Source organism: Pseudonaja textilis, chromosome 1, assembly GCF_049901715.1.
Source record: "Pseudonaja textilis isolate UNSWEBS1 chromosome 1, rPseTex1.2, whole genome shotgun sequence".
Taxonomy (NCBI): Eukaryota; Metazoa; Chordata; class Lepidosauria; order Squamata; family Elapidae; genus Pseudonaja; species Pseudonaja textilis.
In genome coordinates, this window is record NC_141990.1 from 309540124 (window position 1) to 309562923 (window position 22800).

The 22800-nt window shown below is 39.6% G+C and overlaps 1 protein-coding gene across 2 annotated transcripts in view; it reads right to left on the minus strand.

The window, feature by feature from the left end:
- Window positions 1-237: 237 nt before the first annotated feature.
- TXNDC16 (thioredoxin domain containing 16) overlaps window positions 238-22800 on the minus strand; it is a 51384-nt gene continuing 28821 nt past the window's right edge. Inside the window, exons 14-21 of one of the 2 annotated variants that reach the window (XM_087922439.1) lie at window positions 19701-19869; window positions 18666-18790; window positions 12601-12685; window positions 11223-11361; window positions 10827-10987; window positions 6491-6684; window positions 4618-4905; window positions 238-351 (exon numbers count right to left, since the gene is read on the minus strand). In XM_087922439.1, coding sequence (XP_087778565.1) covers window positions 4619-4905; window positions 6491-6684; window positions 10827-10987; window positions 11223-11361; window positions 12601-12685; window positions 18666-18790; window positions 19701-19869 — 1160 coding nt within the window. In that variant the 3' untranslated portion in view covers window positions 238-351; window position 4618. Of the gene's footprint in view, window positions 352-4478; window positions 4906-6490; window positions 6685-10826; window positions 10988-11222; window positions 11362-12600; window positions 12686-18665; window positions 18791-19700; window positions 19870-22800 lie in introns of those variants that run through there. The other variant, XM_026698731.2, reaches the window with a different exon arrangement.

A 22800-nucleotide genomic window follows, 5' to 3' on the forward strand; every position in this document is an offset into this window, starting at 1 on the left:
CATTTGTGTCATCTAAGGTTGATCAGCTTTTTGACCAGAGTACATCTTATAGCAGTTTGTTTGTATGCTTGATTTCTATAGCCACCCATCTCAGCAAATAATTCTGGGTCGCTCACAATTCAAAACGTATTACAATTATTATTATTTAAATTAAAACAATAAAAACAATTTAAAACATTAAAACAGTAAAAAGAAACACCAAAGCACCAAAGCAAGTACATACAAAAGGTATCTGACCTGTTAACAATATAGGCCAGGAGGCTGGGCCTTTGGTGCATATAGCTTCCCAGGCTAACAGGGTTGGGGCCATTCTAATCTCTGAAGGGAGGATGTTCCACAGAGCAGGAGCTGCTGAAGAAAAAACTCATCTTCTAGTTCTAATGTTTAACTAGATTGCTATGTAAAGTGCTTCCTATGCCTTTAACCTAACTCGAATCTCTGATGTCCCAAGAAGCTCTCACAACTCACATCCTTTCTTCGTGTGATGAATTGTGAGGTGGTAGCAGCACTAGCCTTCACAGGCATCTGTTCCAGTCATTGCACAACCCATCGTTCTGGGGCTCCTTTCAGAATAATTCCTGAATCAGTATCCAACGATGTCAATGTCACTTTGGTAACCCCTTGAAGAACTGGCAGGTCCTTTCCTCACCACCAGCAGAGGGCCTCTTAAGCTGCTTCTTTTACAATAAAAGCTTTATGGTGATACAACATCCATCTGTTGGAAGACAAAACTGATGAGACTGCTCTGTGCCACCTTCTTTCCCGACAGGGAAATATCATCCTCTACCTCAACTTTGTCTTTTGGGAGGAACAAGCAAGCATAAGAGCTATGGTGGCACAGTGATTAGAATGCAGTATTGCAGGCTAACTCTGCCAACTGCCAGCAGTTCGATTCTTACCCGCTCAAGGCTGACTCAGCCTTTCATCCTTCTGAGTTCAGTAAAATGAGGGGGGAAATATGCTGACTCTGTAAACTGCTTAGAGAAGGCTGTAGAGCACTGTAAAGTCTTAGTGCTAAATCTTAACGCTATTGCTATATTATCCAATTAATTCCTGCATTTCAGCCACGCACTTTTTATTGAAAATATCTCAAGGCCAATGAAGAGTCCAACGGCATTCGGGGAAATGTGATCTGGAAAGTTAGTGGGTTGTTTCAGGACATGTATTAAACCACTTGAATTTAAAATTTTAATTTTAAACAGGGGGTAAAAAGAGATGGGAAGGTCCAAAAGAGGATATCTGTGGACATATTCTATCCATAGGATCTGTATCAGGGACTCTTAGTCTAGCGCAGGGGTGTCAAACACAAGGCCTGTGGGCTGGATCCGGCCCGCGACGTGGTCAGATCAAGCCCACGGGGGCATCCTGGAAAATGTAAGGTGTTGTAGAGTGGCGGAATAACCTGAGGCAAACGCGGAGCGAACTTCAGCTTTTACTTTACTGTAACAATAAAGGGTTGCCGCGGCTGCTGCACTAACAAGGCAGCCAGCTGGCGGACAATAGCTGATGCCGTTTGACAGCTCCCTTTTATAGCTAGCTGTCAAACGGCATCAGCCAATAGGAATGGTCCGTGTTCCCACTGGAAACACGGACCGGAGTGAAGACTTCAGTTCAGTCTTTTCCAAACACCACATAAAGGGCTGGCCCATGTGGCTTCGGCCTGGTCTATTCAATGCAAAGAAGAAACATTGGGCCAGCGTGGCTTCGGCCTGGTCTACCCAGTGCGAGGAGGAAACATTGGGCCAGCATGGCTTCGGCTTGGTCTGCCCAGTGCGAAGAGGAAACATTGGGCCAGCATGGCTTTGGCTGGTCTACCCAGTGCGAAGAGGAAACATGCCAGCAGTTTGGAGAGTGGCATCAAGCTGGCCACGCCCACCCAGTTTGGCAACGCCAATACTGTGGTGTCAAGCTGGTTATGCCCACCCAGTTAGTCACACCCATCCAGCCTCTCGAGGTCAACCACAGTCCTGATGCGGCTTTCAATGAAATTGAGTTTGACACCCCTGGTCTAGAGGAACCTTTTCAGGTTTGTAATCCATCCATTCTGTAATTTGCAAAAAAGAAGAAAACAGAATTTAAACATTACATTTATAATCTTACACATTAATATAAACAACATATTTCAACAATACTGTTCAAATTTTGAACATATCCCGTGAGTCAGGTTCAGCTTCTAATGATCTCATGGCAACCATGTAGTTTTTCTGGCAATACAATGAAAATGGTTTCCATTTCCTTCTTTTAAGATATTTTTTTAAATTCCCAGGCTAGTCTTTAGCATTGACATTTTTGGGTGGTCTCCCATTTAAATACTGAGATCCAACTCTCAATAGTGTTTTAAAATCTGTCAACTGGTTGAATATCTCTTTTAATGTATTCTATTGATTATTAGTGCCTGACACCCCCAAAAGCACATTATATCCCCTGCTGTATATTTCTATTCACACAAACACATTCACTGAAGGTATATTTTTCATTTCTTCCCCTTGTAGTTCCATCGCATCCTGTGTTATTCAGAAGTATCTGCCCCCTGAGTTTGCTTAGGAAGCAGGGAAATGAAGGATACGAAACTTTTCTCTTATGAATAACTCATTTTTAGAATGTAAACTATTGAGTCTGGTAGTTCACAGCATGAATTAAAATATACACAGATCTCTATTAAAAGCTATTTTCTCACTTGGTTGGCTAGGAATTAGGGGATTTGAAATCCAGCACATGGGGGAGCTATCAAGTTGGGAAATGAACTTAAAAGTTTATGATCAATTGTTCTGGGCTCTTAAATTGTAAGGTTTAAAACCTCAGTCAGTCAGTTAAGAAGACGCACAACATACCCATATATTTTCTATTGTTCCCCAAGAGCTTGTAAACGCTTTTAAGATTCATCTTTCCAAACATAAAAAATACTCATATTTTATATTTTATGTGCCAGGCCCTCAGCCAGGCTGGATGACACAGCTCCATTAAAACTGTCAAAAACAGTATTGGCCTGAATTTGTATTGGCCTCATTTTTGCCAGATGAATCACATTTATAAGGCAGGGCAATAATATAAAAGACAAACAACACAAACATCATAAGAGGCCCTTGACATGCAAAACCACAATGTACTCAATGTGGAACTTTTCTGACTGGCAGGGACTATGTTCTTTTCCCCAAGGCATCCTTGGCAATATTGGCCTTCATTATAATTTACTAACCCATACCAGAAATACAAGTTCCTGTAACTCAGCAGAATGCCACATGCTTTGCATTCAGACAGGGTTGAATGGAGGGGTTGACATAATTCCAAGGCACATTGGGAAACATGTTGCTTGAAACCTGGGTAGGGACTGTGCCTATGTTTAAACAACAGTCTAAATCACACACTAGCCAACCAAATTTTGGCTTAATATACTGAGTCTATTTATTTGATTTTTATCCTGTCTATATATATAGACAGAATATATATATATATGTGTGTGTGTGTTTTCTTAAGTTTTCGCGGGTACTTACATGTATGGCATTCAGCTTTGTTCGGGTATTTTCCCACATCACTGTAGTTGTGCTTTTAAAGTTGTAACAAGGTTTCATCAGGATCTCATCTGCCATCATCAGGCTTCCTATATAGAAGCCTGATGATGGCAGATGAGATTCTGCTGAAACGTTGTTGCAACTTTAAAAGCACAACTACAATGATGTGGGAAAATACCCTAACAAAGCTAAGCTGATTTATACTGTATTTGAATATAAGTAGCTCAGGGCTGAGCTCTGAGCTTGGCAATTTGGCTGCAAACATTTTGTCACCACTGGAGGAAATATGTCAATGACCTTTGAAGTGTGCTAGTCTGTCAAAGCCCCCCCCCCCCTTTAAATACCTTTTTATGTGATGCAAATTTGTGTGGATGTTGTTTGTTCAGAGTCGTGGTCTGACTTTGGATTGTTTGATTGACTGGCTATTGTTACTGAGGCATGGTCTTTGGTTTTAAGTACTGTGATGTAAATTAGTGGTTTGTTCGGATACTGCTAAGTCACGTCTGGTTTCGGTCAGTTTGAGTGGCTGGTTACTGTTACTGAGATGTGGTCTGATTTCTTGTGAGCTGATGGGTTGTGATTTTTGCTGTTGCATAGTGGGATGCCTTTTGGTTCATTTTAAATGCTATCTTCAGGATTGCAGTTGATGCAGTTCTTTCATTCTCAGCGTTTGGTAGACTGGATCAATGTCAATATGTCTGTTTATTGACTTATTGGTGGAGAACCAGGCTTCGAGGAATTTCCTTTCTCTCCTTGATTTCATCTGGGTTACATACATACATACATACATACATACACACACACATACATACATATAAAACACTTATATACTCCTCCATAGTGCTTTACAGCACTCTAAGTGGTTTACAGAGTCAGCATATTGTCTCCAACAATCAGGGTTGACTTACTGACCTCAGAAGGATGAAAGGCTGAGTCCACCTTGAGCCGGTCAGGATGACAGCAGAGTTAGCCTGCAATACTGCATTCTAACCATTGCACCATCACACACCTGTCTTCAATAAATATTAATGAAATGTTAACTGCTGTCTCTAGACCTCTGCATTATCCTATCCTCTACTTCCAAAACTATCCAGAGATCTGACATTACTTTATAACTCTGAATGGTGCTTAGCCTGCTTCTCCTTTGCTCCCAGATGTGGAGCTGTCCGTAAGACCCTTCCAGTTGGTTTCTTTGGCTTCAGTTCCTCCAGGGTGGAGTCTTCTGTGGGCTTCTTTGTCACTGCAGCTTCTGCCTTTGTTTCTCTTAGGATCTCCTCCTGATGGATACTTATACTTTCTTGAGTATAAATAGTAAATTCAGGCAGGGTGGGTTCCATCATACTCAGGAAGTCATAGGCAGGAAGGCGGGGCTTCCACTCTTTCTCAGACAAGGTAGCTAAGAAGAGGAAAAGCACTCATCAACGAAGTATCAGATTCCCTAATGCAGATTTCCCCAACTTGGGCATACCACAGATATATGGACTTCAATTCCCATAATCACTAGGCAGCTAACATTTCCGAAATTCACATTTTTAGAGGGAATCTAGGTTGTTAAGATTAACCTATTATAACTGGGAGTTGAAGTCCACACGTCTTAAAGTTGCTAAGGTTGGAGACCCCTGATCTAAACAATATGAAGAGTCTGTACCTCTCTGTATCAGAATTTAGCTTTCAAAAACAGTTGCTTTGAGGAAGTCTGCAAGCCATATATAAAGGCTTTGAGACTGCATAGCAGCCACCTTGTAACTAGCACAGGTGTTTTAAACACTTTAATAGCCATTATAATATCCAAACGATGAAATATGTAAAGACCACCTAGAAGCTTCAGCTGGTCATGGGTAAAATTACTTGCAAGAACGATTTAATTCCCTAAATGAAAAAAAGCAATCAAGGGTATCTTATGAAGCGGCTGTTAAGCAAGGTTTACCTTTCCAACTTGCACATGACCTCTGGCAAAAAGGCGTACAATTTCAAGCTCTTTCACTTTTTTTTTAAAGCAGTCAATTTTCTGACCCCTGAGGACATTAAAGTGTTCTGACTCCATTCCACGTTTAAAAATAGAAGATTCCTCAAATGAAAATGAAGCTGTTCATTCTGGGATGTACAGATTCTTATGATGAGGATGAAGAAAATAAGAACATCTTTGAAATTGATTACAAGACAAAAAAAGGGGGAATGAGGAAGGGAGGGGGAAAGAAGCAGTAATAAGGGAAAATTCTCAGAGAAGATTTTCCGAGGAGGTATTTGTTTGGCTCTCATTATCCACGGATTCAATTTCTTCCCAGCATGGCTGGGTGTATTGAGAACCAAAGAGTCCAATCCACTACCAAGAAATAATATGACTTCCTCCTTCTCCGAAGTGTGTTCTTTTTCTTTACAAAGCTCAGAGCCTCTTACAGTGTGATGTCATCCTCTCTTGGCAGTTTCTCCCTCTAATTGGATCCTTCACACCATTCTCTGTATCTTTAGCTAACCTTTGTCTTCTTTCATAATCCCGTCCTGCTGTTATCTGTACAAATCATTTTTTCCCACCTGTGCAAGCGTTTCTGCTAACAGCAGTTTGTGGTTCACTACTTGTTTCCAATTTTAGTTGTTTTAAAGCATTGTGCTCAACTGGCCTGTTATGTATCTACACTTTTTAAAGAAAGGAGAGGCTGGGTGACTGAAAGGCCCTGTAGTGGTTTTTTTTCCACTTGAAAACAAAGCAAGAATCGATGACATGGCTTCATTCATTGTACCTTTCACTCTCACTTTGTTTTTAGAATATTGCAATGTTATTTGCTTGGAGCTGCCCTTCAAAATCATTTGTATGTTGCATTTGGTTCAGAATGCCTGACAGTTGCAGTTTTTAGCCTGTAAAGCCTTATAATTAAGCATCATAATTGTGCTTCACATGTTCAATTTTTTAAAAATCTGAAACAGTGAAAACAAACTGAACCAAAGACCAAAGCAGGTTTGATTAATTATCTCTGATTACTTACCTCTTGGTGCTTCTTGCTTGGTCTTTAGTTTTTCAATCCAAGCAAGAATACTTGTTTCAGAAATTGACTGGTCTGATGGAAAGACGAAGACATGGCCTCCAGAATGAAAGTTGATCCAGAGGAGGAGTGGCACAGGGGGAACCGAGTTTCCAAAATAAGCCTTCAGAATACTTCTGCCTACGGGTGTGTTCTTACTGGGTTAAGAAGAATAAACACACACATAAAATCAATGCTAAAAGAAATAGTACAGATAATTCATAATTCTTCTGAATGCAAGCATATCGGAAGAGGCAAGATACAGCTAGGAGATGCCTCCATTATGCTCACTGGCTTGGCTTGCCAATAAACTTAGTCAGAACTTGCATTTTTATCTTTGGTTTTTAGCAATGCTATTTTGAGTGCACAACAGACTTTCCTGGTATCACTCCTGAGTTCTTGCTGACGCTAAGTAAACATATTACTGTTCACACAAGCCTTTTATATGAACTTATTTAGCCTAGGAGCCTTACAGTTTTAAAACTAGTATCTTTATTTCGGCTGTTAATTTTGTTTTGGTATCCTTTGTTATTATGACTGTTAACCATATAGTGTCATCTTTCCTACTTAAATCACTGCAATGTTTGTTTACAGCAGTGTTTCCCAACTTTGGAAATGTTTAACTTGTATGGACTTCAAGTCCCATAGTTAAGACACACAACAATAGTAATGGGAGACTTCAATTATCCTGGTATCAATTGGAAAACTAATTCTGCACCAAGTGAGAAATCAAATAAGTTCCTAACCAACCTAGCTGACAATTTTGTTGTCTAAAAGGTAGAGGGTGAAACTAGAGGGACAGCCATACTGGACTTAATTCTTACAAACAGAGAAGAAGTGATAGAGGGAGTTGAAACTGCAGGAACCTTGGGTGAGAGTGATCATGTCATACTAGAATTCAACATAACACAAACACAAGCAATAGAACATAATGACACCAGAGTCTTGGATTTTAAAAGAGCTGATTTCAATAAACTCAGAGAGAACTTGGGAAAGATTCCATGGATGAAAATCCTAAAGGGGAAAACAACTCAAGAATCTAAAAAGTATGATCATAGAAGCTCAGACCAGCACAATACCACTGAGAAAGAAAAACAAGAAATCCAAGAAGAAACAAGCATGGCTACACAAAGATCTCTCTGGCAAATTGAAAGAAAAAAAAAGGACAAGTACAAAAAATGGAAAGAAGGACATACCAGCAGATAGCCAGAATCTGCAAAGACAAAGTCAGGATAGCAAAGCCTCAGAACGAACAAAGACTTGCAACAAAAGTCAAAGATAATAAAAAAAAGTTTCTTCCAACATATCAATAACAAGAAAAAAATCAAGGAAACAGTCGGTCCACTAAAGAGAGAAGAAGGCAAGGAAGTAACAGGCAACAGAGAGAAAGCAGAACTGCTTAACTCATTTTTTGCATCTGTCTTCACGCAAAAAGAAACTATAGCTCAACCCCCCAAAAACATAACTGTAAAAGACAGATCAGAAATAAAAGTTAAAATAAGCAAAAAATAGTAAGAGAACACCTGTCTGATCTTGATGAAAACAAATCACCAGGACCTGATGGATTGCATCCCAGAGTTTTAAAGGAGCTGGCAGAGGTCATCTCAGAACCACTGTACCATATCATTCAAAAATCCTGGAGCACCAGGGAACTACCAGAGGACTGGAATAGAGCTGATATGGTTCCCATCTTCAAAAAAGGAAAAAAAAAACAGACCCAGGAAACTATAGACCAATCAGCCTAACATCAATACCCGGGAAGATACTGGAAAAGATAATAAAAAAACAGATCTGCCAACATCTAGAAACAAGTAAAGTAATAACTAGCAGTCAGCACAGGTTTGTTAAAACGGATCATGCCAAACCAATCTTATTTCATTCTTCAACATAGTGACTAAATTAGTAGACCAGCAAAATACTGTGGACATAACATATTTAGATTTCAGCAAGGCATTCGATAAAGTAGACCACAACCTACTTCTTAGTAAGCTAGAAAAAAGTGGAATAGATAGCACCACCACTAGATGGTTTTGCAACTGGCTGGCAAACCGTACTCAACGAGTAGTTCTTAATGGGTCTAAGTCTAATGGAGGGAAGGAAGCAGTGGGGTGCCACAAGGTTTCGTCTTAGGACCAGTACTCTTCAATATCTTCATTAACGACTTAGATGAGGGAATAGAAGGGGAACTTACCAAATTTGCAGATGATACTAAGCTGGCAGGAATAGCTAACATCCAAGAAGATAGGCTCAAGATCCAGATGGATCTTGACAGACTAGAACACTGGGCCATATCTAATAAAATGAAATTCAATATAGAGAAAAGTAAAGTCCTACACTTAGGCAAGAAAAACCAAAAGTACACATATAGACTGGGTGAAACCAGGCTCAATAGCAGTAACTGTGGGAGGGATCTTGGAGTCTTAGTGGACAACCAGCTAAATATGAGCCAGCAGTGTGCAGCTGCTGCCAAAAAAGCTAATGCAATCCTAAGTTGTATTAACAGAGGGATACAGTCAAGATCAAGGGAAGTAATAATACCACTCTATACAGCCTTAGTAAGACCACACCTAGAGTACTGCATCCAGTTTTGCTCACCACATTATAAAAAAGATGTAGAGACTCTAGAGAAAGTACAGAGAAGAGCAACCAGGATGATGAGGGGACTGGAGGCTAAAACATACAATGAACGGTTGCAGGAACTGGGCTTGGCTAGTCTAGTAAAGAGAAGGACCAGGGGAGACATGATAACGGTCTTCCAATATTTGAGGGGCTGCCACAGGGAGGAAGGGGTCAAGCTATTTTCTAAAGCTCCTATATGCCAGACAAGGAATAGTGGATGGAAACTGAACAAGGAGAGATTTAACCTGGAAACAAGGAGAAATTTTCTGACAGTGAGAACAATCAACCAATGGAACAGCTTGGCCTCGAAGTTGTGGGAGCGCCATCAGTTGAGACTTTCAAGAAGAGATTGGACTGCCATTTGTCAGAAATGGTGTAGGGTCTCCCGCTTGGGCGGGGGGTTGGATTAGATGACCTACAAAGTCCCTTCCAACTTTGATTATCTGTATCTGTAACTGGCAATTAAGGGAATTGAAGGCCGCACATCTCAAAGTGGCCAAGGTTGTAAAATATGATTTAGGATATCTAAAGCAGTGGTCACCAACCAGTGGGCTGGGGACCACTGGTGGTCCACAAGAAAATTTTGGTGGTCCACAGAGAAATGTCGTTCTCCCCCCAAGCACTTCCCCCAAAGCAATTAATCCAGGCTGCGCAGGAACACAAGGCTGCACTGCCCACATGGCCCGCCCGCCCGCTGGCCCCCATCCTTCGGCAGAGCGCAAATCTTACTTTGAGTAGAGCCATGCAAGCCAGACTGGAAGGTAAGACCAATGGTGGGGGAGGGAAATCCACCCTGGGGTGGCTTGCTGACATTGGTGGGAAAGTCGGTCCCATATTCCAGAGCTGCAGTAGTCACATGATTGGCCTTCTGATCATCCCAGTGCAGCTCCTCCAGTCCATGGCAGGCCGATGCACCCGGGTGGAGGAGCAGCTGCTCCGGGATGACCAAAAGTCCTGTGAGTACTGCAGCTTTGGAATATGGGCCCGATTTTCCCACCAACGTCAGCAAGCCACCATCGAAGTTCATATTAGTGGTCCGCATGATTTAAAATTATGAGTTTGGTGGACCCTGAGGTCCAAAAGGCTGGCGACCCCTGATCTAAAGAACTTTTTAAATCACAATGCTAAACCTTAACCTAAAGAATATGCTAACTACAGGTGGCCCTCAGTTAATACCACTCATTCAGAGACCACATGAACTTATGAGCTTTACCATGTCTCCTCACAGTTCAGACCGTGGCAGTACCCACTCATCCCCTACGGTCATGTGATAAGGATACACATGCTCATTCTAATTGTTGCAACATCCCACAGTCACATGATTACAATTTGCAGCCATTTCTGCTGACTTTCTACCAGCAAAAACAACGAGTAAGCCAGCAGGAAGTCAGAAGTCATGATAACATGAGGTCCTTTCTTAATGATGATTCACTTAACAGTGGTAACCAGAGGCCACCGAAATTGCAATTGCTAAGTGGCACAGTCATATAATGCTCTACTCTATGACTGCTCACTTAGTGACAAAAATTCTGGTCCCAATTACCATCATTAAGGGAGGACTCCTAGCACAAAATTCATGTTTCATTTATTCACCTCCAATACGTTCAAACCAATAGGAAAGGCCCATATATTGTAAACTCTATCCCCAAAGAGAGGTCAGCATGGTATTCTGCAAGCTTACAGGTTTAGCCAGCAAGCAATAAAGGTTTTGTGGTCCTCGCCAATAGCCACATGCTTAATCTCTTCTACTTCCCTTTCGCCAGGATCCCCGTCACTGAATAAAATGAGCAAAGGTTTCTTCATCTGGAAGTAATCAGGCAGGTTTTCCACGGTGATCTCTGGCTGCAACAAAGCAAAGCTCACATATAATAATGGAAAAATGCTCCAGCTGTTCTAAAAAAAGGGCACCTTCAATTTTAGTAATTGTGTGCCCAGAAGACTCTTTAACCAATTAGGCTTAATTTTCTTGCTAGAATCAGGGCACTCAGATGTGCTGAACTTCTTATTAGAAACTGTCTCTAAATAAAAAACAAACTGTCTCTAAATAAATAAAAAAAACAGTAGAAATTATGCTCACAAATGTTTCCAGCAATGCATGGCGGATTACTTTAACAATGTCTTGCGTGTTATACTGCGAGAGCTGGAAGGCATTCCTTTGCTGAGTGGCAGACTTAGCAAACAGAAGTGCTGGAAGAGGTACATTATATTTATGGGAGCTGAGGAAAAAAACCAAAACAAAAATATATTTAAAAGATCTACCCAAATTGCTTTTTTTATTATCTGATTGAGGAATCTTGGTGAAATCATTAAAGGAGCCTTAGTTAAATTGAACTGATCATCGAATGAAGACTGTATGCATGTGCATATAAATACAGGTAGTCCTTGACTTACAACAGTACATTTAGTAACTTTTTGTTGTGATTTATGACCGTTTTTCACACTTATGACCATTGCAGCATGCCCTTGATCAAGTGATCAAAATCCAGATGCTTGGCAAATGACTCATATTTCTGACGGTTGTGAAAATCTTTTGTGGCCTTCTGACAATGTGTTACTAATTTAACAACTATAGTGATTCACTTTAACAACTCTGACAAGAAAGGCTGTAAAATGGGACAAAATTCAGTTAACAGATGTCTTGTTTTGCAACATAAATGTGAGCTCAATTGTGAGCTAAATTGTGAGCTAAGTCGAGGACTATCTATACTAGATTTCCTTGATGATATACAGTCCTGAAAGTGTCATCTTAGAAAATGCATAGCATTTTTCCTGAGGGAGAAGCTGGAACAGCCCTGGAAAAACAGCACTTCTTAGAATCACACACAAATCTGCTCTCCCATTAATCAACAGCTTTGTGAACCACATTCAGTTATTCAAGTCTCTCTTTAGAAAGAGGCTTCCTAATCTTTTTATGCCAGAGACCCATTTGAGAATCTTATTGCAACCAATGGGCATTAAAATGAATATACAGAACATATATATAACTTACAAAGAAAATGTAATTATGCTCAAATACAGTTAACAAAATATTTATGACATAGTAATTTACGTGTTTTTTCATTAATCCAGTCAATCAATAATGAAATATTACCCTTTCTTGGGACATAATAATTTTAGATGACAAGAACTAAACAGTTTTTTTTTAATTTAGAGGCCATACATTACTTTGCTGCCCCTTGTACATTAATGGATGAAAAGATAAATTCCAGCTAGACATTAATGAAAACATTTTTTCCATTCAAGTTCATGAACTCCTTAAAACTATCTATGAATCTCCAAGGGTTCTATGGATCTCAGGTGAAGAAACTCTGCTTTAGAAAGATGCTGACAATTAGAAACAGAGCTCCACCGGTAAAGAAAAGGAAGAATTCTGTCTAGATCTTGTCCAGTCCTTAAATACAACAATCAACCAATTGGTCCATTATCTGATTTAAGCATGAAAAAAAGCAACATACAGAATTGTAGCATCCTCTTCATAGTAGATCCCTGTTGTGACATATCCATTTAAGATTCTTCCAGCTTCAATAAAAGCCTCTCTTGCTGACAAAACAAAGCAGCCTTAAATGTAACATAATGACCAAATTTCTTTTCTTGCCCCTGGCTAAATTTATCAACTTCAATCTGACATAAGCAATAAGTGAAATAAATGTATATCATACAGTATTGCTTTCAACTGCAAAGAATACCAAGGCTATTTTATAAATACTTGTTTACTCAATTTATATACCCAATACATGTACTGAAAAAAACCAGACTTGCTGCCATTGAATAATGACAATTATTCAATGTCATTGAAAAATGACATGTAGGAATTGGTGAGTTCAACTGTATTTTTATTCCTGATTTTGATAATCAGAACTACGAGGAAACTTTGTCAGATGTAACTCCATTTATCCTATTTTGTTGTCAATGTAATTTCCTTAAATAACATTAAGAACAATGCAATTCCAAAACTGATTTATATTATCAGAAGTTCCATATGTATATTTTGTCACCAATGTATAAAAGTTGCTCTAACAAGAATACCGTGTTAAATTTTCATTGTGCAAATTGCATTACTTTGTTGATGCACTTGTAGGCTTTTCACTGAGCTTTTACCCTAGCCTTGGTCATTATCTAACCAATAATGCAGCCCTCAGGGTGCAAAAGACTGGCCCTCTTGGAAGATGGACAGTGCTAGAGTCCCTTCTAGAGTATCTGATGTTCATATTGTGATTGGATATTTGGATTTTAACAGCTTCTTACTCTTTTTAGAATGGAAAATATGCAGGGCCACAAAATCTCTGGAAAACCCCAATGAGTAAATTCAGTTGCTCTTGGCTTTTCCTATAAAAGAAAAGGAATAGAATAGAGCTAGAAGGGACCTTCTGCAGAAGATCCTATACCAGTGATGGCTAACTTTTTCATCATCACGCGCCAAAAGACCCCGTGTGCACCACACGCCTCTGCGTATGCGCCTCCCACACATGCTCCCTCATGCATACACGGCAGATACTCGACAATCAGCTGGCTGTTGGGAGGCACGCATGCATGTGCAGTCAATCTATTCTGGGTGATGGCTTGTGCGCCACTTCCAGCGCATATGCTATAGGTTCACCATCACGGTCCTACACCATTTCAGACAAGTGGTTGAAGGCAATTTCCCAAATTATCCTGTCCTGACCTATTGTCATTATTGAGTGTGAATTTCTTCTTAAAAGGTGAACAAAACCTTATAGAACGATTGCTCCAAAGTGTTCCACAGGGATGTAAGAAAGATTGAAAGGTAGGCAGGAGCTTTGGGACACTCATGTTTCTATTGGAAAAAGCACCATTTTGCTTGGACAACTGTTTACCTCAGGCCAACATTGCATCTGAGGTTACCTAAGATGGGGGACAGACAATAGGAAGCAAAAGAGATGCTACTCCCTCTTAGAGGCCTCTAGAGTCACTTAGGCAGGAGATGGGATGCTTGCGAGGGCAGGTCTTTCTGACCTTGTGAGCCCTTATCAACTGTCTGAGTGTGTCAGTCTGATTACAAAGAGTTCGGAGCAAAAGCCAGATTTTGCCAATAAAGTGGATCAAACAATTAATAATAAAGATCCTTCTGCCAGATGGTCATGACTTTGCAGGGCTTCGGCGGCAGGCAGGAATCCGCGATCGTGCGCGGTTTCCGCCTGGGCTCACCGCTGGAGCGCCCCGAGCCAGCTGGTTTCGGGGCTTAGCCACCCCATAGAGGTGGTGACGAGGGGGAAGATCACCAGCAGGGTTGAGGAGAGCCGCATCTCTCCTCCTCAGCTGGTCAAACTCCCTTTCCTGAAGGCGGCAGGAGTAGTGGTCAGAAATGGCCACCTCAAAGAAGCACTCAACTGGAAAAGAAAGTGCAGGAGGAAGATAAGAAGTGAAAGTTTTGGCTGACCGGGATAAAAAGCAACAACTAAGGTACCCTGGAATTTAAATTTTATAAAAGATAACATCGTTCCCAAAGAAGAGTCGGAAGCAGAGAAAGAAAGTGAAAAGGGAAAGGTTTTTTTTTCTTCTCTCTCCTTCCTCACATTGACAATGAAGAGAGCTAAATAAGAAATTGGAAAAATCCACTTTGGCACCAATAATTAAGCTGAAAATATAATTAAATGTCAAAGGGACAATAAAGATTTCTGGACATTAAAAAATCCTTTTTGTCTATAAGTAGGAAGGGAGAGGAAAAGAATAAGGGCAGGATCTGGAAGGAGGAGACTGCCTGGATTTCAAAAGAATCTAATGTAAAATCTCTAAGACTTCTAAAAGATATATTTTAATTGGAACTTTGTAACTAAATAGTAACCCCAGGAAGAGAAAGTAAAAAAAGAAGAAAGTGTAAAAAAAACAGCTTGTGTGTATTTGGATTGGTTGGTGACTTTGGGATTTTTAGATATTATATTTGAATGACTAAAAACAATTGGGTGGTTGTTTAAATTTTTTTACAATGACACTATATCTGGATGAACTGAAAATGGAATTTAAAAAAAATAAAGAAGAGACACAAAAAGGGAAGGGCGCCTTTGGCTCTGTTTTTCAATTCTTAGAAATGGCGATTCGTAATTACGAGAAACAACAAGAAAAGACTGTGCAACAAGAAGATTGGGACAAAGAAGAAGCCATCTTTAATGAACAAGTAACTCCATCTGGGGAAGAAAGGGGAAAGGGGGGAAAGAGAATGGAGAATTTAAGACTTAAAAAAACAACCAAAAAAGGGGAAAATAACTTGAAAAGTGTATATAATGTGGGAAAGCAACAGAAAAGGAGAATACGGAAGATGGAAATGGAGGTGGAGAGACAGGGGAGTAAAAAGGGGAGAAAGAAGAAGAAAGGGAAGAAGGAAAGGAAGAAAAGTTACAAAGGTTTGGAGCAAGCTGTAAAGAAACACGATCTATTCAGAGATAATGGGTGAAAATCTAACTGAAAAAGGGATTCTATGAAGGCACATAAGATGGTATTGTTATATTTGTAATAGAAATAATGTTAGAAAATTGGAAACAACATATGATTAAAAAGAGGGATAAAATAGTCAGTGTAATTTAGTGAAACTTTTGTGAACAAAATAAATGAAATAAAAGAAATGAGAGAACTGAATTAGGAAGGAACGGGAACATTTTAATTATTCAATGTTTTCTAAAATATAAGTGAAGTGGGGGGAATTAACTATGGAAACTTCATAAGTGTTCCCATAGAAGTACGATATTTATCTGAAAAGGAATGTGTAAAATGTTAAGATTTAAATTAATATTAATATTAATGATAGAATTGAATTGGTATGGATTGTTGTTCTAATTATATTATACATTTATAATTTTTCCTTTTTTAAAACACAGTATGTAATTTTAGAAAGTGCCAAGCAGTTTCCGAATGGAAGTTATGTATTATATTAAATGTTATAATTTTAGGGGAAAGATATAAAGGCGTCATACTCCAATCAGTGATTACAGGAGAAATTTTTTTTAATGAGAAAAGATAGTAGACAATTGAAACAGGACAGACAAAGAACATAAGTACAATGATTTGAATTGAGATGAAATAAATAAAATAAAATTAAGAAAGTTAAAAGAGGAGAGAAGCTATATTGAAAACGTAGAATAGTAATAAGATATGGAATAGAATATAAAAATGAGCATGAACTGGAATTTGTGTCTGTACAAAGAGATGTAACCTGGGACTATGCTGCTTTCAAAAAAGATGTTTTATGTTTTTATGTTTTATGTTTTGTTTGTTTAGGTTTGTTTTCAAAATCAATAAAATTTTAAAAAAATTCTAGTCATGATCGATTTTCTTGCTTTAAGTGAAGGCACTGGCCTGACACGTAGTAACAATGCCTTATACCCAGAAAATAGCCCTTTGTATTAAATCAATCTGTCCATCAGTTTTACATTTGGCTTTGGGCTTCTTCACACATTCTAGATCTTTTTGTTTACCAATCTCTGAGTCGTGAATAACTTAAATAGTTATCAGTTTTCTCTCTCTTCTTTCTTTGCCTCACCCTCAAAAACATAAACACCATCGTACAATTTTGAAGTTCATTATCAAAAGCGATGAAAACAAATTGTTGGTAATTATCTGACAATCTCAACTCAATTTCCTGCTGAAGCTGATTTGTTTATCTCCATATAAAAGTCGGTGTTTCACCCAGCCATGTACCGTATTCAACAGGCAACAGAATCTGGAGCCAAGTACAGATATGCTGCTGCCCCCTATTGGCCTAAACAAACATAAACATTAAAAAAAGCAGGAATATTAAAACACTTAATGCAGTTCTTAGATGTGGCTGAAAGGAACCTTCCAAAGTTACCGCTAAATCATAATTTTAAAGTGACAGCAGAGGAAAAGTATAAAATACTTTGGGAATAATAATTTTAGTTTAGCTTAGTTTAATAAATTCAATCTAAATTAGCTATTTTCTGGCCTCAACTACTTCCAAGTTGGGAATTACTGTTTCAATGTGTCATGCCCGTCGGAATCTGATTCCGAGGGGGAGGCAGAACAGCTGACAGGGAGTGGGATGGTTCCGTTGGCTGGGGAAGAAACTGGGGAAGGGCACAGTCCAGCTGGGCAGAGCAGGGGAGAGGTAGAGCAAGGCAGAGGAAATTCAGATGAAGATCCAGACCTACCCCCTCTTCATCCTAGGGCACGCAGGGAGGAACAGAGAAGGGAGCAACGTGAGTTGCGTGGCTTATGGGGGAGGAAAGGGCCCTGATTCCCTTCATTAGCTGCAGTGGGAACAGTGTTTAAAAAGGGAGTTTGCGCGCAGCAACTTGTTGGAAACAAAGCGTGTATTATCTTGTTTTGTCGAGGCTTATCTGGATTCCTGGCATCTTCCCAACTGTGTGTGTTTCGCTGGCCTTTGAAGTCTTCAATTCCTTATTCTGCCCTGTCCAGTTAATTGCTGCAGCATGGTTTGTGTGGATTGTTATTTACAGTTTATATGTACTTTGTTTTCGGACTAAATATCCTCCACTTAAAAGACTCTTCTTGGGAGAGTTTTTTCTCCAGCCAAAGGTAACTGGACATTGGGGGCGAAGCTGGAGATATTAAAGGGACTTTTCTTACTTATGTGACTTGTGTTGCCTTTGTGTCATGCCCCAGGTCATCATACAATGCTTCGTATGGAATCAGGTTGGAGAAGTTGAAGGAATGTCTTAAGAGGTAATCCTCAGGTTACAGCAAACTATTCAAAGTTGTAATGGGGACAGATCCTCAGAATTCCGGTCATTGTTATGTCCCCAAGATCATAGGATCATGATTTCTGACATTCCCTGCTGGTTTTCCCTAAGCAAAATCAATAGGAAAGTCAGTAGGAAGTCAGTGGTTGCGATCGCATGAAATTCTCACTTTCATGTGAGGATGGTCCTCATTTAACAACTACGATTGGGACTGCCAAAGTTGCTGTTGATAAGCAGCCTAGTCACATGACATCACTTTCCAACTGCATTGCTTAATGATAGAATTTCCTGTCCCACTTGTTGTCACAACCCAAGAACTACCTGTACTCTACCTGTATACATAGAAGTAACGGGGGGGAACCCCCCAAAAATAGAAGTGGAGCATGAGTAATTTCAGATTTTCATGGTCAAAGAAAATCTGGTACTTGCCCCCCAATCCTTTCTGAATTTTTCCAATATATCCCAAATAGCATCTGAGTTTTGTGTTTGTGTGTATGAGATGAGAGATAAAGGGAGAAGTATAGTACTTGTTTCTAACAAATAAATTCTCTGAAGGATGTTTACATACTTTTTACATTCATTCTTGATTCTCTGGCCTCTTACCTCCCTGGGCAATCCAAATTCTAATATTATAAGGGAGAAAAAAAAATCACTCCCCAGCCCTGAATTTGGCTCCCAAAGTGAAGCAATAATCTTGTATAATACAGCCAGTGCTCTGTCTAGTGGGTTGTTGTGAAAGATCCCAGCATAAATTTTATTCTACAATCACAAGGCATAAAAAAGCATTATTACTTTCAGTAACATTGTGTTTTGCAATAATGTTTGAAATAACCAGGCAATAGATTTACCTTCACTCATGCTTGAGTCAAATATTCCCAATACAGAAACAGTGCGATGTGGTAAGGTTTTGTCACTTAAATATTCTTCTATTTCTTCAGGCGTCATCAATCTCACTGGGCAAGAATTTCTGCTTCTAAAGATGTAAATTGAAACCAGACTTCAGGCCTATTTACAAGGGACAGTTTTATTTTATTTTGCTTTCACAGAATTCTGTTTCCTAGGTGCAGGACAACTCCATTCCCTGCATCTCCCACGTCTTCAGCATTTTTCCAAAACAATTTCAGAGTGTCATGGAGAAATGTATGAATGCACATCTTGTTCTTTCATCTAATCTGAATGGCACATGTACACTTTATACGTTTGCTTCAACTTCAGCTGTAAAATGCAGAGGCAAAGCTACCTCAGATTCAGGCTTTCTGAATTCTTCTTACTGACAGCCCACATAACATAGGAGTTAAGATTCAAGGTTTGGGTCAAGGAGATTCAGGTTTGACTTTCCACTTAAACATAAAGCTCTCTCTGTGGCATTGGGCCTACATTATTGCTAAATCTACCTCCTCACAGGGGTACAATTATGTGGGTACAATTTAGGGGACCACCTTGAAGTCTTGGGAAAAAGTGTGAGTTATAAATGTAAGAAAGAACTAACCACTCCCCAAAATGCAACAATTTGAATTTCACATTTCTCAACTACTTCCCAGCCAATTCTTCCCTCAAGGGTTCCTTTCAATTTCTTTCCAGGTTTCGTCTATTCCATGATTTTGCTTATATAATCTGGAGATAATGAGAGTTTAAGTCCAAAGACATCCAGAGCAGAGGCGGTATTCAGCAGGTTCTGACCAGTTCTGGAGAACTGGTAGCGGAAATTTTGAATAGTTCAGAGAACCAGAAAATACCACCTCTGACTGGAGATTTTACAGTGTCCTTCCCCTGTCATGCACACCAAGCCACGCCCACAGAACCGGTAATAAAAAAATTTGAATCCCACCAGGATCCAGAAAGTTTACCCTAAAGTGGCTCTTAACCAGCAACATAGTACTTACAATTCAATGAACTTCATCATCTCTTTGGTCTCCCACATCCCAGAGTAAGCCAGCCATGCCCTCTCTTTTGTATACATCTTCATGATAGGAAATTGGGTGACATTTTCCTGCAAGCAAAGGTGTGGCCAATCCCAACAGTTTACCCTTGCAAGTGAAATCTCAGGAGTCCCTACAGAAAATGTGTGGAAGAAACAATAAAAGGGGAGTGATATAAATGTTTCTGGCTCTTTGTGTAAGGTTCATGAAACTTTAGAAAAATAACAACCTTAGAATCTACTCCATCGACTACTTTGATTCTATGAAGAACCACTCTAGTTTTTATTCATTGGTTCTTCAGCTGATTTTCTGATACATCAAAAATAAACATATTGGTTGGAATATCATAGGAATTTTGCTGAATCAGATCAAAGACCATCCATGAGAAAGGTCTGAAGACAGTGGCTCTTTCCTCTGTTACTCTTTAATAAGTGCTATAATTAAATCTAGAAGATCATACAGTCAATAGAATTTTGGTTCATTGCCCTGAATTTGTGGTACCAAATTCCACATATTGTTATGTATTTTTACGTATTGTAAAGTACTTTAGTTTACTCTCACCATAATGAAAATCTTGGAAATATTCAGTAGGATTTCTGACTCTCTTTAAAAAAATTTTTTAAAAATCCACCTTTGATCCCTGTGATTCTATTACAGGCTGCTTTTAATAACTGGAGGATTAAATGTTCAGAATTAAATTTCATGTGACGTAAAAAAAAATAATTGTTCTCAGGAAACACATTCTCAACACCCCTTTGAATAGTCAGGTTAATTTTATGTTTCTTTCTGCCTCTGAAGTAAAGTGAAAAAGCAAAATATAGCAATTGGAAAACAAATCAGGAACAAGTACACCAACAGCTTCATCAAGCAAAGAGTTTCTAAGAAAAGCAAGTTTTATCCTCCATTTAAACTTAAAACTAGAAAATTAACATCCACATAGTTATGGTAGTGGTCAGGGAGTTGAGAAGGCCAAAAGGTTTAAATAAACCAATTCTAAGATAGATGTGATATTTTTTTATAAGTTCTAAAAAGAGCAGCATTAAAATTTAAGACTGCCTAGAGCAAGGGTGTCAAACTCGATTTCATTGAGTGACCAGCTTGACGTCACTCATATTGGGGGCGCCTCTGGCCCGAACGCTCTGCCAGCAAAAACGGGCTCCCAAGCAGTGATGGGATTCACATTTTCTTACTGCCGGGTGTGGCTTGGTGGGTATAGCTTGGTGGGCGTGGCATGGCTTGTTGGGTGTAGCTTGTTGGGTGTGGCATGGCTTGGTGGGTGTGGCTTGGTGGGCATGGCAGGGGAAGGATACTGTAAAATCTCCATTCCCTCCCCACTTCTAGGGGAAGGTTACCACCGGTTCTCCAAATTACTCAAAATTTCCACTACCGGTTCTCCACCTCTGCTCCCATGCTCCATTTTCAGCTGGGATGGCCTCCTGCAACCCTCTGCCAGTGAAAATGGAGCTCAGAAGGGCTGTGCATGGCCCTCCCTAATTCCATTTTCACTGGCAGAGGCACTGCCATACTGTCACTATTTCCAGGGTGGCCCCATGGGCCAGATCTAAGCATCCTATGGGCCAGATCTGCCCCTCGGGCCTTGACTTTGACACCCTTGGCCTAGAAGCTACTGATCTTTGGAGCACCACAGGCAGTCATCTGTTAAATGCACTGTTATCACCAGAAGGAGCTGGGTCATACATTTTTTTCATTTGGATTAGGATGAAAGTAAGAGGCTTCTGAAGCAAAGCAGTCCCATGTTCATCTTAAATTCTACTTCAAATGGGCCAAAATCATGCTGCCCTATTTGATTATTGTCCACAGGGTTTCAGCATCTCAATCTGCATGTACCAAAGGATTGCAAATGGGTGCTGGAGGTCTTTAATGCCATAAACAAGTGTAGTAAGACCCCCAAAATAAAGAAAAATAAATGTAACTTTTTGAAATGCTTAAGATCCCAGAAGGTAGACAACTCTGTAGTTGAGAAGTTGAGTCTCTGGAAAGAGTGCAGAGAAGATTGACGAAAGTGATTAAAGGGCTGGGGGCTAAAACATATGAAGAACGGTTACAGGAATTGGATATGTCTGGCCTAGTGAAAAGAAGGACTAGGGGAGACATGATAGCAATGTACCAATATTTGAACGGCTCCTACAAAGATGAGGGGGTCAAGCTCTTTTCCAAAGCACCAAAAGGCAAGACAAGAAACAATGGTTGAAAACTGACCCAGGAGAGAAGCAACCAAGAACTAAGGAGAAATTTCCTAACAGTGAGAGCAATCAATCAATGGAACAGCTTGCTTTCAAAAGTTGTGGGTGCTCTATCACTGAAGGTTTTCAAAAAGACATTGGACAACCATTTGTCTGAAATGATATAGGGCCTCCTGCTTGAGCAGGGGGTTGGACAAAAAACCTCCAAGGTCCCTTTCAACATTTTACTATATGTTCTCATGAGATTTCGCTGTGTTTGCATGGGATCATGTGGATTTTTTCTGCCATTCTTTCACAAGACCTCATGGATTCTGGGAAATGATTACAGAAATTTCTTGGTGACTTCAAAAGTGACTGACTGATTGATTTGGCAGGCTGGACAATCGTTTGAAATCAAGTAATGGCAGCTGGAAAACTGCCAGACTTTGGTAGAAAAGAAATAACTGCAACTGCATAGGAATTTAGGAAGTATATTCAGCCAAAGGCAATTCTTTGTTTTAGATATTGATTTGTTCCAAGGCTTAGCCCAAGAATTAATAACAGATTCTAGGACTACCCACTGAGTAAATTTAAAACTACAACCTTTTTAAAAATGCCACTCTTTGAATCAATAGTGAAGCCTACTGGAAAGTTGACTTACATTATTATAAATCACTCAGCAGTAGCATGGCTGTTTTTCAAGCCTGGCCAAAAGTATTTAATGCCAGGAAAAAGGAGTCCTTATAAATCAATGTAAAATACTGGAATAAACATAAACGCACAGAGAGGGAGAGATACCTTAACATTTAAAACAAGGCAGATCAATCTCTTAAGTGGCTTAAATTAAAGTACATTAGATTTTGATGCATTTGTAAAAGTGC